A 14,313-nucleotide genomic window follows, 5' to 3' on the forward strand; every position below is an offset into this window, starting at 1 on the left:
GGCGTTGCCTCAGATGTTGAACTAGATTTGTTGCACCAAGTTCACAGGTACTCCGTCTGCAGTGCGTATACAGCCTATGTGTATGCGGTGCAGAAGCAGCACGGACTCATTTTGCTTTCGCACAGGGACGCATTTTCAGTCTGCTCCTGATCCGCGGCTGTTTACCACAAACACAACATTTATCCATTATTTTGATTTCAAATCCAAACGTTGTTTCTGAAAATGCTTTTTCAGCATTGTTATTCTCTTTTATCACAGTACAGTAATACAATCTTTCATAGACATATTCACGTTTAAACTCAATAAATATAACTTTGTTTAACTACCACCACGAGTGCCATCTATTATTGCCTTGTTTATCTAAAAGTGCACTTTTCCTTGTTTTAAATCTAGCCAAAAAGCCATGTGTTGACTGTGAAACAGTAGACTATAATTATATGCATTTATGGTGTAATTACTAAATTTCCGTGTCAATCCATGTAAATTTTTACCGCGAATAATGCGCTGTCACTTTATTTCAGCAGAAATAGACTCTGTGTGGAAACGATCGCAGCATGACTGCTGCAGAAGCACCGCTCCTGGAGCGCACTGCCGGACCGCAATCGCGTGCATGCTCTGATCCGTTAACATGGGCGCGGAAAAAATACGCACCACAGACAGAGTGTGTGAACCTGGCGTTACGTTTGTATGCCCGCCCGGTCTGTTCTGTTCTCGTGCTCCATTTAGACACGCTGCATTCTAATTGGTTCGGACAGCATACTGCGGGAGGTCGGGGGCGCGGAAAATCGTGCTATAAAGCGATTTAGAAATCGCGCGTGTGAACCTGGCGTTACGTTCTGTTTTTTTTTTTCATTTAGGCGCGCTGCATTCTGATTGATTCGGATAGCATACTGCGGGAGGTCGGGGGCGCGGAAAATCATGCTGTAAAGCGATTTAGAAATCGCGCAAGCTCAAATCGCGATTTTATGACGATTTCGATTAATCGCACAGCCCTAATGCGGAGGAGCCGAATTGTTGAATAAAGTCGTTTTTTTTTTTTCTTTTGCGCACAAAAAGTATTCTCGTAGCTTCGTAAAATTACGGTTGAACCCCTGATATCACAAGGATTATTTTACCGATTTTCTTGCTACGTCTCTGGACCTTGAACGAGTTAAGGCCCGTTCACACCAAGAATGATAAATATAAAGATAACTATAAAGATAACGATATTAGCGTCCACACCAACGAACGATATCGTCTGTTTATTCTAAGCATACATGCTTCTGTTGCTTTAAATTCTCAAGCTCGTGACAGCAGGATTGATTCTGATTGGCTGTCAATGTTTGTATCGTTCATTAGCTGGAAAAAAATCGTTCTGAAAGTGATTCTAACGATATCGTTTCTCTGTGCCTTTATCGTTATAGCTGTGGTGTGGACTCTGCTATTCTTTAATATTGAGAACAATTTTTAGAACTATATCTTTATCGTTATCTTTATAGTTATCGTGCTTGGTGTGAACAGGCCTTAAGGATCCTTGCTATCTATGGGAGGGTCAGAGAGCTCTCAGATTCTATCAAAAATATCTTAATTTGTGTTCCGAAGATGAACGAGGGTCTTAAGGGTTAGGAACAACATGAGGTTGAGTAATTAATGACAGAATTTTCATTTTTGGGTGAACTATCCCTTTAAGACTTAGGCTACAATGGTTTCACATTATGGTATATAACTCTCAAGAGAACTAGCAAACTAAAGCAGCTTATTTGCTCTACTATGAAGAGAACTTCCTATTAATAAATCCCTAAAATAGACCTGTTGACACAAGCTCTCACACTTGTGACTATGTACCAATGCCAAACAACAACAGTGAATCATTATTTTTCATCCAAACAAACTGACAACTGGTTTCCTTCTAAATCAGTGTATTAACAGTTGCGGAAATGTGTGAGTCATAAGGGCCACATACACACTGCGGCTAAATACGGGTGTCACTCCTATTTTGGGTGCTTAATTATGTTTTATACACAAAGGTCACACTTACATTTTAGGAGTGACAACCACATTTAAACAATTATCATTGTGTGTGTGTGTGTATGGAAAACAAAAGTCTTTCAGAAAAGCTTGTTGGCTCCATATTGTAATTGTAGGTTTAGCTATTTTTGATTTTAAAAAATATATACAACTGTTCAAATGCTTGGGGTCAGTATGAAAGAAAAAAAATGTATTCAGGAAATACACATTTAATTTAACAAAAGTGACAGTAAAGATTATTTAAAAAAAATATGCTGCTCTTTTGAACCTCATGTTTGTCAAAGAACCATGAAAAATGTATGTATTAGGAAGCACAAATGTTTTCAACACTGAAAACATCAAATCAACATATTAGAATGATTTCTAAAGGATCATGTGACACTGAAGACTGGAGTAATGGCTGCTGAAAATTCAGCTTTACCATCACAGAAATAAACTACATTATAAAATATATTCAGATAGAAAGCCATTGTAATCGTTTTATTTCATGTTTAATTTCAAAAGCAGCCTTTGATGTGAATAAGAGAAGAAAATAAAATCTACCGACCCCAAACATTTGTACATATTAACATCCCATTTAATAACAACCATCAGACCATAATATATTTACAGCCGTGAGCTGAATTGTTGAATTAATAAATGTAAACAAACAAGTATAGATTATATGAAGCACGTTTCACTTGAGGCTGATTGATCCAACAGAAACCTTTAATTAAAAAGATCCCAAACATTTACAATATCTGAACCAGCATACCCTAAAGTGCAGTGAGTGACGGTGATGTGAAAAGGATTTTAATTATTAAGCGGATGGGAGAAGCTTGTCACAGGTAAACAGTCTTTCTTGAACTCTCTGATGCTGACAGTACACCAAAACACACAGTAATTGGAGACTGTGGGTGTGACCAGTAGAGCAGAGTTCCCTTAAGGACAGTCAGCATGCTGCTCTTTGAACACAGACAGTGGCTGTACTATCTGCAGATGCATCATTACTCTAACTGCCACAGATGATCGGGAGCCAGCAGTTCTACCTACAGAGGCAGCATTTTAAGGCATCATAGGCACACTTCCAATTAAAATGCCGTACCAAATAGGTAGGCAACATGACGGTGCCTTTTAAGATACCTTCTTTAGGCCCAGCATCACATGTACCCTTCAAAGATGGTACAGTAGATGAACCAAGGGAAATGTAAAATACACATATATAATCTATTCAATGAAAAATGAGTGATGCACCGCAATAAAAATTCTTAATGAAGCTAAACCAAAACTGAAACTGAAAGTGACAAAACAAGCTGTAATTTAAGAACTTTTTATAAGTCTGAATGTAATAATTTGCCTATAAACACTTTGTCCACAATTTTGACTGCTTTTGAACTAAATTTCCATCCCTGGCCTGAAACTACTTTTAACATAATAGTTCTGTGGTCCATGACACTGTGGTCCACCCATTTTATTCAGAGTTCTTAACAGTCTCGATGCCACATTATATTATTGAGTTAACATTACGAGCTTAGAGATTATTTTAATATCACTCTGCTAAGCGGCTTATTTTTTTTAAACATGAATTGTAAGGACAAAGTGGGACAGATCTTCTGACCGTTCTATCATACACAGAGACAATGATACTTTTAATGAGAAGACTGTTTAAAAGCTGTTTTAATCAAATGATACTGACCAGTTTTAGACAACAATCAGCATATTAATGCAATACTCTTTTCATCACATCATTAAATTATGTCATAATTGATCCTTTTTATGTTAAAATATGGTTAACGAAACTTTGGTTCTTGGGTCATGAGCGACAGGTTGTAAAAGCAGTTTATGGTTCACAAATAATACCTACTTAAACATACCAAAAAATGTCAACTTCAGGATCTACAGAGCCAGGAGTTAAAAGTAAAATTACAGTAATGATTCTGGACTACAAAAATATTAAGCAGCACAATTATTTTTAATATTGCACATTAGAATCATTTCTAAAGGATCTTGTGATACTGAAGATTAAAGTAATGGCTGCTGAAATTTCAGTTTTTACATTTTGAAATATAATTATAATTATAAATATATATAATTAATAATAAAACATTTTTTTTTGTTAAATTGCAATAGTATTTCACAATATTAATGTATTTTAGATTAAATAAATCCAGCATTGGTGAGCATAAGAGACTTCCTTCAACAAACATTAAAAAAAATCTTACCATTCCTCAAACATCTGAATGATAGTATATGTTATATGTTGCAAATTAACCTGCTGGCAAAGCAAGCGATTCAGCTCACCAGTGTTTTGCTCTTCCAGCACAAGCAGATCAATCCTCAACATACTGGGTTATTTGAATCAGTTTTCCCTACTTTTTTTTTTTGGTGCATAATGTCTTGCAGTGTTTTTTCCCATCAACCATATGTTTTAATTAAAACAATTTAATTGCATCTTTTTTAAATAGTATTTATTACCACTGGTGCAATAATAAAACCATCATCAATAAACATGTCACTAATATCACTGAAGACATTAACGCTGTTAGAAATCAACGTCTAACAGCTGAAAAGCAGCATGAAAATCCTCCTATAACAGTCACACAGTCTCAGTGTCTGCATTTTAGCAGTCATGTTTCTAGAGCATTACAACAGGCAGAGCAGTGAATCCACCCGTCGACAACCAGTTCCAACAGGAAGCAATCAATGCATATAGAAAGAAACCAGTCGACATGCAACCCTAACAAAATAAAAATACAGCAAGCACTTTAAAATCAATAAGACCAACAGGAACATATACAGAAGAGAGGTAAACTGAAATGGAGGATTCTGCTGTCTTTGGGGTGGGTAGCTGCAGTGCAGTTCACTGGGATGGGAAGCAGGAAGATGATGTGGAAAGAGAAACAGAGGACTTCATGCCATGCATTTTCCTCAAGACTGCAAATTACCTGAATGGGTCTGAATCCTCCCTTGAATATTGAAGCAGGAAAGAGAGAGAAGCTAATGGGATAATGCACTAATTGGTATGGAGGGATAGAGAGAGACTAACACACACACTTAAGGAGAGATCTGCAGTACAGAGCATGCAAAGAGCGTTTCCTTCAGGGAAAGCCATTTGCAAAACAAGAGGGCACTATGCTCTGCTTTTCGGGTAGCCAAGTGACATCATCTTTATGTGGAAACGCACAAGAAACGGGACCTGAAATCCACTAACCCTCACAGACGCTCACAATAAACTGATAAAACAAGATGGAAGATAAATAGGCTTGAACAGAAACAAGTTCAAGTGACAATATTTAAAGAGACAGAAGTTCAAAGCTCACTGTAAGTGGGATGAATCACAGGATAATAATTCAGACAAGGAACAACACACCCAGATGACGACACATAGTGATGGTGTTAAATGCCTATGGGGTTCAAGAAATGTCAATGCAGAATTAAATAAGACATGGAATTCTAAAAAAAGAAAAATGAATTCAATAATTCATTGTTTATTTAAAGGTTAACTTTACTTACTTAAAGGGAAAATTATGTTATAACGGAGTATAAAAGGAGATATTTCAAGCAGACTAAGCTGCTCTTTTAGATACATTTTTTTTTTCAAGGCAAGATTTTCGGTCAGTGTTTCACTTTTCAGTCTGTTCCTCACACAAAGCTACTATATGACTTCAATTACAGTGCAAAAGTAGTATTAACTACTTCAATGATGCTTTTGTTTTGTTTTTGGAGCTTGACAGCCTTTGGTCACATCTAAATTGTATGGAAGAAAGTAGCGTGAACATACCGCAAAACTTCTCCTTAGGTGTTTCATGGAAGAAAGCAAGCCTTTTAAAGGGGTCATATGATGTCATTTCAAATTTTACTTTATCTTTGGAGTGTTACAAGCTGTTCGTGCATAGATAAGATCCCTAAAGTTGCAAAGAATAAAGTCTCAAACCCAAAGAGATATTCTTTATAAAAGTTAAGACTTGTAGACGCCCTCCTAAAACACCTCCTTTAAACACGCCCCCACATGTCTAAATCACTGTGTGGGAAGATTTGCATAACACCGCCCAAATGTTCACGCAAAGCAAGAAGGCGTAACTTTTATTCTCGCTGTAGTATTGTTGTTGCTGCCGCCGCCATGTCGTGGAGACACTGTGTGTTTCGTTGTGAAAGTGAAACTACTTTGTTTGGCCTTCCAAAAGAGGACGATATCCGCTTCGTCATGCCTAGAGCTGATCCGTGCTGGTCGCTGAGGAAATATATCAACTTCGCGCTGTGGATCGCCGGATCGGCTTTCACCGTGGACGAAGTGGAGTCCAGCACGGGGTCTTCACGTGGTTGCTGCAAGCCCACCGGCCGCTCCTTCGTCGAATCTGCCGGCCGTTCCTCACTCAAGCCCGCCGGCCGCCACTCACTCTAGCCCGCCGTGCGTGACGCTGTGTGTTTCGTTGTGAAAGCGAAACTACTTTGTTTGGTCTTCCAAAATGTAAGTACGTTTTTTTACATTTAAAGAATTTGCCATTGACGATTCAAACACGAGTTTTGATCAGTGTAGAGTAGTGCTTGTTGTTTGTCGTTTCTTCGATCACAAATGCAGACATGGTTTTATATTTACGCGGCGCAATATACAACGCAACGCGTAAAAAGACAGTATAAGTCATTATAATCCGTAATCATGTCCCCACTGGATGCAACAAATGCCTCGTTTGTAATGGGTTTTATTGGTGTTGTCTCATCGCGCCGGGACACGGCATCAAAGTATGGTAAGGGGTGTAACATTTCCGTCACACGCTTGAGGTATTCAGCCAATCACAATGCACTGGATAGCTGGCCAATCAGCATACACCTCACTTTTCAGACCGATGAGCTTTGTAAAAATCTACGCATTTCAGAAAGCCGGGGCATAGAGGAGAAACAATAATGTACATTATGTGAAAAATAATGTGTTTTTTTAGCCTTAAACCGCATAAACACATTGCATTACACCAAATACACCAAATAATGTTATTTTTAGCAACGTCATATGACCGCTTTAAAATTGGAATGACATTAATTTCCATTTTTGGATGAACTATCACTTTAAAACGACAGGTGGTACTTCAAGTAAATCATTTAGGGAATAGTGATTTATAATTTAAAAAAAAGAGCTGGGATTCCTTGCATTACACAGTGAATGTTCACTTGACACTGAGAAAAATAACCTTTAGCCTAAATTCTGATCTTAACTTAATGTTTACATGGCCTTAAGATTCAGATGTCAATTAAAAGGTCATTACTGTGGAGTCAGGCAGAATTATACATCCCAGCGATCTACAAAGATCAATGAAATGACACAAACAATTCTGAACTCCATATGTTGCTGAACAGTGTGTTCCCTGATGAGTATTTTTGAATGTGTGTGTTTCTGTCTGTGTATCAAAAGTGTTTAAAGAGCCAGACAGGGTGATCCCTGAATGTAGTAGATCATGTAGCTAGTCAAGCTTACAATGGACTACTACAGACAAGATCTACTACCTGGCTATTACTTCTAAACAAAAGGATTTATTTTGTTTGAGCTACAGTTTAAGCTCACAGTAGCAAACACACCCTCTAATAAATGAAGCACACTACAAGACTGAAGATAGTTGCCATTTGATGTTTTAAAGGTACAGTTCACTCTTTTTTATTAATCCATGTCATTCCAAACCTGTATGATTTTCTTTCTTCGTTGATAGATTATCACATCTCTCACAGTTTTTGTTTTTTTTTTGCCTCAGACAAATTGCTGTCTGATTAAAAGGATTACAAGATACTGCCAAAAATCACTCTGTGGAATCAATTATAAAAATGTAAAATTCAGCAAAAAGTTACAATGCATGACCACGATGGACCATTATTTTCATGATCAATTATTAGTGTCACTTATGAAACAACTATTTGTGAGTCATTAAAGAGTGCTCTCAAAAAGTTGTCATCATTTAATCACCTTCATGTAATTTCAAACCAGTATGAATTCCTTCTACGAAACACAAAAGACATTTTGAAGAGTGCTGAGGTCTAAGGGTGTGCTTATACTTGTAGTTCAATTCTCTTGGTTCATTTGGTCCAAACCAAAAAAGAAAATACATTGAGTCATGGTTCACTTAAGGCCAAAGTATACTTCGTTTTTTACGTGTACCCGAGGGTCTGCATACAGTGCACATGAAGCAAATTTTGTCACCAGTAGGGGTGTAATGATACACGTATTTGTATTGAACCGTTCGGTACGAGGCTTTCGGTTTGGTACACATTACAAACTGAACGATTCGTGTGACTAATCCTATTACATTTGGAAAATAAAAGAGCTTACGGTGTGTGAAATATAATGTTCTCAGTGCCACTGTGCTCAACAAGGCAGCCCAAATGACGTAACAGGCAACGTGATGTCTGCCTCTCCCATCCCCAAACAAAAACACACTACTCCAATAGAGTTGTGACGGTGAGGCAGTTAGTTAGAATTTTCCCTCTTTACCTCGTTTTATTCGCTTTTTTCCCTTTAAATAGCTTGTAAATGCCTGTGCGCATTTTAATTTCACTTTCGAATTAGCAGCATTGATTGAATTGACAACAACAAAACCGTGACACCACTGTATCGTATCGAACCGAACCGTGACTTTTGTGAAGCGTTACAGCCCTAGTCACCAGAATAGTACACGCACCACCCGATTTTTGTAACCGCGCATACTTTATACACGCTAGGGCTGCGACGATAAATCGATGCAGAATTGATTCGTGGATCGAATCTGAGATCTTCCGAATGCATCGCAATTCTCTCTGGAATCGATTCTGAGCTTAGATTTTAACAGTACATGGCGCTCTAATCTACTTTTTATCCGCACACTCAAATGCTCGTGAAGAAGAGTGCAGAAGAGCGCTTGTGCGTGAGTCATGTAATTTCACCTCGGCTCAGAATGCTTTTATGACGCAAGATTAATGCAAACACAGCCCACTGTGAACACCCTTGTAACTCGCTTCAACCTTTTCAAATTTTATGAATTATTATTTTAGGTTCAAGTGTGTGTAAGGATTTGGAAACAAGCAGAGTACGGCTGTTTCTAAAGCATGCAGTGCCATCTGCTGTTCAAAACTAAGCTCAGAATCGACTCGAGAAAGAATCGCGATGCATTCGGAAAATCTCAGAATCGATGCTGAATCATTTCTTGATTCGCGATGCATCGATTTATTTTCACAGCCCTAGTATGTGCAGGTCGCACATGTATATTGACTCGGTTTTGCACTAATAAGCTGTTCCATAAGGTGGCAGCACTGTACCGGGCCGTTGTTTCACAGTAGATAACAAAACTAAAGAGACAGAGGAACAGCAACAACAACAAAATAATAAGTTGGGTCATACGTCCTCAGGGCTCCAGACAAAATAAATCAATAAAGGAGCCATTGGCTCCTATAATAAACAAAATTCGGCACTAAATAATTTTTTAGTTGCCATAGAATAAACATGTTTAATTTTTTTTTAACACAGTTATACTGTCATGTGTTATACATCTTTTCTTGTATTTATCAGCATTTTAATCCATCTTGTAGATGGATTAAGGTAACAGAGCATAAAGCTTATTGTGATTATTGGACGGCAAGTGCGTTACAAATAATATGAAGTTCACGCATTAACCGAACACTAACCGCTGCTGTTCGGGCAGAGATGAGGACAGTTTTTCTATTAAAACTTTGATGCGCATCGTCTAAAGTATACTTGGGCCTTTAGTGTTCACACTGTGATTTTTAACACCAAATCTAACGATACAAAACAAAAGCATAAGGATACAGTCATAAACTGATAGGACAGCTTTTATGACATATATTTTGCGAACTTAGCAAACATCCAAAACAATACTGTGTGCTGGGCTAAATGCACTTTTTGTACATACTATATAGTGGTATTTTTACCAGCTTATAATTCATGAAGAGCTTATAAAATGTGTAAAGAAGTCAAACAGCGGCAGAGTTTACACTTATTCAAATGATCCGTGCTAACAGAGTAATCGCACCAGAGTTTGTTTTAATCAAACCAAATCTTCCAAATGTAAACATGTTCTAAAATAACACTGGGCCCCATTGAAAAAAATACGAGACAAAACATCTCCTATAGTAGCACAGAAGAAATAAAGTCATACAGATTTGGAACAACAGGGGGGTGAGTAAATTATGATAATTTTTATTTTGGGGTGAACTGTTCCTTTAAATGTGTGCAGAGCGAATTCAGTCTTGTAGTGTTTGTTTGCTATTAAACTGAGAGGCCCTGGGACTATTTTTTAATGAAGGGCCCACATCGCCAGGTACAATAATTCACAATACCACAGAGCAGTGGTCCTCAACCAGGGGGCCCCAACAAATTCCCAGGGGAAATTAATTTCTATAAGATTTTTGTAAAAATTATTACAATTATTTTTGAAAAATTACTGTAATATGTTCCTTGAGGTTAATTTATAATGTTAATACAGTATATAGCAAAAAACAAACAAACACATATGCACGTAAAGGATAGTTTTTTTATACTCTCGTTCTGGCCCTCTGTCTGAAATGATCAATTTTTAAGGAGTGGCTCCTTTAAGGTTTGTTAGTAAAACAGCTACTGGCTAACGTCACTGCATGAGAATAAGTATCAGCATCCCCTCACTATTGCATGTAAGTGTTTTTTAAAATATTATCAATAAAATAAAAAAATCACCATTTACAGACAGAGCATTATGAAATTTTACATTTATTGTTTGCGATGAGGCTAATTTCTCATGACATGAATCCTTAAAAATGACTTCAATTCAGAAACGAGAACTGGAAATGTTGTCATGGGCCCCAAAACCATACCTGTCAACATTTGGGAGTCAAAAGTAACAATTTTTGTATTATACTATAGGCTATTATATTATTTTTATATTAATTTAAACAATTATTATAAAAAAATTATATTCATTTAGTAACATAAATATATCTTAGTGTAGGCTATATCTTTAGAATTTTATAATTCATCATCTTCTTGTCGATCCACCAGTTCACTTATTGAAAAATGCACATTTATTCTCTGCCAGCAGGTGGCGCTTTTCACCAGGAATATAGCTGTTTCCCCATAACTGCAGTAAACAAAGCAGCGCAGCACCTGACTTTGAAACTTGCAGCAGCGCTCATATTTAATCAATTAAATAGCCTTTTGAAGTGTAAGCTATATCTCAATTTACATGTATATTTAGTAATTCACTGGAGCACCACCTGAGTCGTCTTCTCCAATTTTTACCAGTGATCATTGTTTCCTTCCCGCGGTACTAACTGCGCACATATCAATAGCATCACTGGGCTGTAGGTTGCCAAGTTGAGGGGACAAATGGGTGAAATTTGTATGCGTCGATCGTGTGAAAAAGATGCGTTTCATACAAGATCTGGCAACTGGACAACTTTGGAATTTGTTGTCGTGATTATTCATATAATGAGGTTTGGCCTATAAAAATGATGGGAGTTTTACCGGAAGCGAATGTAGCAAACATAAAATACGCCCAGTGGGATTTTTTTTAACAGAAAGATTAAAAATACGGGAGAAATACGGGAAAATATGTAAACGGGATGATAGCGGGATAGAATGGCAAAATACGGGAGAATCCCGGGAAAAACGGGAGGGTTGACAGGTATGCCCAAAACTGTCCACTATGGCAGTGGTTCCCAACTTTTTTGACTTCAAGGCCATAGGCTGATAAGTACCCCTGGTACGTTTCTGTTTTTATTACAACAGCAGTACCAGGGGTACATATCAGCTTATGGTCTTGAAGTCAAAAAAGTTGGGAACTACTGCCATAGTGGACAGTTTTGCGGCATATGACAACATTTTCAGTTCTCGTTCCTGAAAGCATTGGAGTTGTAAACAATCTCTCCGAATGATCGCAATGAACAGGATCAATGTGTTACGTTAGTCTAAGAAAGCTTATGAGGTGTGAGAAAGGAGGCCATGCATTTGCGTACATTACCTGGTGATGGGTAGGACGAGGCCCAGGGGTAAACTGATTGAAGGCAAAGGGCGGCATGTCAGAGGGGGAGAAACAGAGAGAAAGAAAGGAGCGAGAGGTAAGAATGATTACCCACAAACACATAAACCACAAGCTGTGAATGGTATATGCAGCGCACTTCCCGAGAGGAAGTAATGACGCAAGGTATGTTATATGTACCATATACACGGCACCAATTAATGACCACAAACCACACCATAAACAACATCATAGCGCTCAGCAGAAAGGAAGCATTTCTAACAGAAGTCTGATTTGAAAAGATTACATGGAATCACAGGCACTCACCGGGCGGCTCTGAGGCTGTGCGTTCATTGGCTGGGTTGGCGGTGAGTAGACCAGAGGGGTCGTGCCGGCATTCTGCCCCGGTGTGTATGGAGACTGCAAAGTCACGGGGTCCGAGAGAAGTCAAGTAGAGACCGGCAGAGAAAGAGAAACAGCAGTTAGGATGGATGTGACTTTTACCCTCTCTGATAAAATCCCTACAGCTGAGTGAGCGTGTGCTGTGTGAATGTGGGTGACAGAGTGAGTGTGTCCACTCCCTGCCGCTGCAAACACTGCGGTCTGCTGACACTGACAAATCTGCCATCTCTCAACGCTGCCTTCAAGGCAGAGAAAGGGAGAGAGAAATAGAGGCGTAGTCCTGTACAGACGTGAGTGGGCGCAAACGGAGTGTTTGTGTGCCACTGGATTTGGGATATATTGAACTATACAGGATGACCATGGCCGGACTTACCATTGGGCTTGAATGGGCTGCAGCCCAGGGGCCCTGCCTTGTAGGGGGCCCCGCCTTAACCCGTTTACATTTGTTTAGTTATGTGCCAGTCAGAAATTGTTAGCCGCATTTCAACTGCGTGCACGGGCCAGCTGGGGCTAACAACTTCCAGCTTCCAACTACGACATTCGAAGCCATAATCAAACAGCATAAACTGGAATTTATTTTTTTTCACATGGAAAAAGGACACACGTATTAAATCATGTCTGCGCTGCACCGAATCGCCGATTAATCTGTGATCACATGGCTACTTTAAACAGTTCCATTAAGCCTTTAGCCCAAAAGAGCGCACATTTACAAAGATAATGATAAATTCTCACGTTCACGCCTCACTTCTTTACAGAGGATGATTCTATATTATATTAATGTTCCACTAAATTAATCTGAAGAGTTTTGAGCGCTCTCCCGTCAAAAGACTATAGAATACCCTAATATCTTACAGGGACTTTGTCCCGTCTCACTACCTCCACACAAAGTGGAGAAGAAATTTCATCAAAACGATTAAAAAAAATTAAAAATAGCCATTTACAGGGTTCGTACGGTCATGAAAAACCCAGAAAGCTTTGGAAAAGTCGTGGAAATTTATTTTATACATCTCTATATAATAGAATATATGTTTAATCACGTCCTGAATCTTGGTGCGGGATTGCGCATTTTGGTTTTACTCATTTTCGCAGGTTTCGCACGTTTGGAAAATTCCCGCAAACATGCATTTAATATACAATGTAGGTTAGATGAGTTAAAAAAATTCACACAGAATATCAGATTAAGTCAATCATTTGAAAACAGCATGTGTGGTTCAGCTGTACCGCGTCTTCTCGCTCTCACTCTCAAAATTGCCTCACATCAGCGTATCTCATCTGCACTAAGATGCTGCACACTGACATACAAGACTTTCGCTCAGCTGACAGGACTGTCACTTGCCTAATCGGGTCAGTGTTGCATCATCACAAAAGTTTATCATTTGCACGTCTTTTTAAGTCTTTTTAAACCATTTGGTACTTGCGCGATCCAAACTACTTTTCTGGGCGCTCACGGTCACATCTAAAGCGCACATGAAGCCGCGTAAACACCTCCAGAAAAAGTTATTGTTTTCATTGTTTCTGACTCAAGTAACCTTGCATTTTAATAAATAATATTACATAAAGACCATTAAACGGTCAGTATAAATGAACAAGTTACTAGCAATAACACAAGGATACAAATGAAACAAACTGTGTTTTAACTTTTTCAGGTAGGCTAGCCTAAAACTAACAGTAGCTGCTACTATTCAGGAACAAAATACTATGTATAAAGTCATAGATATAGATTATATTTATATATTAATCCATATTAAATATGAAAAGTTATTTAGTCGAGCAGATTTGAGCTGAGTGATTTTTTTTTCTTTTGTTCTTTAACAGGCTGACAGACAGCAGGTATACTAAAAGCTGCTGTCACTTTCATACCAAATGTTAATGTTAACAATGTTAATTAATTAGGCCTATTGGTTATTGTTAATTAATGTTAACAACAAAAGGCAAAATCACTCACTGCTCTTGACTGAATAAC

The 14,313-nt window shown here is 38.2% G+C and overlaps 1 protein-coding gene across 7 annotated transcripts in view; it reads right to left on the reverse strand.

Annotated features, from left to right (window-relative positions):
• The window catches only part of LOC107703066 (eukaryotic translation initiation factor 4 gamma 3-like), a 64,234-nt gene that overhangs the window by 32,408 nt on the left and 17,513 nt on the right, over window positions 1-14,313 (reverse strand). For 6 of the 7 annotated variants that reach the window (XM_016505572.1, XM_016505570.1, XM_016505575.1 and 3 more), the window contains exons 4-6: window positions 12,276-12,368; window positions 11,952-11,984; window positions 4,932-4,952 (exon numbers count right to left, since the gene is read on the reverse strand). In XM_016505572.1, coding sequence (XP_016361058.1) covers window positions 4,932-4,952; window positions 11,952-11,984; window positions 12,276-12,368 — 147 coding nt within the window. The remainder of the gene's footprint in view (window positions 1-4,931; window positions 4,953-11,951; window positions 11,985-12,275; window positions 12,369-14,313) is intronic. The other variant, XM_016505571.1, reaches the window with a different exon arrangement.

The sequence above is a fragment of the Sinocyclocheilus anshuiensis genome, unplaced genomic scaffold (assembly GCF_001515605.1).
Source record: "Sinocyclocheilus anshuiensis isolate Anshui unplaced genomic scaffold, SAMN03320099.WGS_v1.1 scaffold883, whole genome shotgun sequence".
NCBI classification, from domain to species: domain Eukaryota; kingdom Metazoa; phylum Chordata; class Actinopteri; order Cypriniformes; family Cyprinidae; genus Sinocyclocheilus; species Sinocyclocheilus anshuiensis.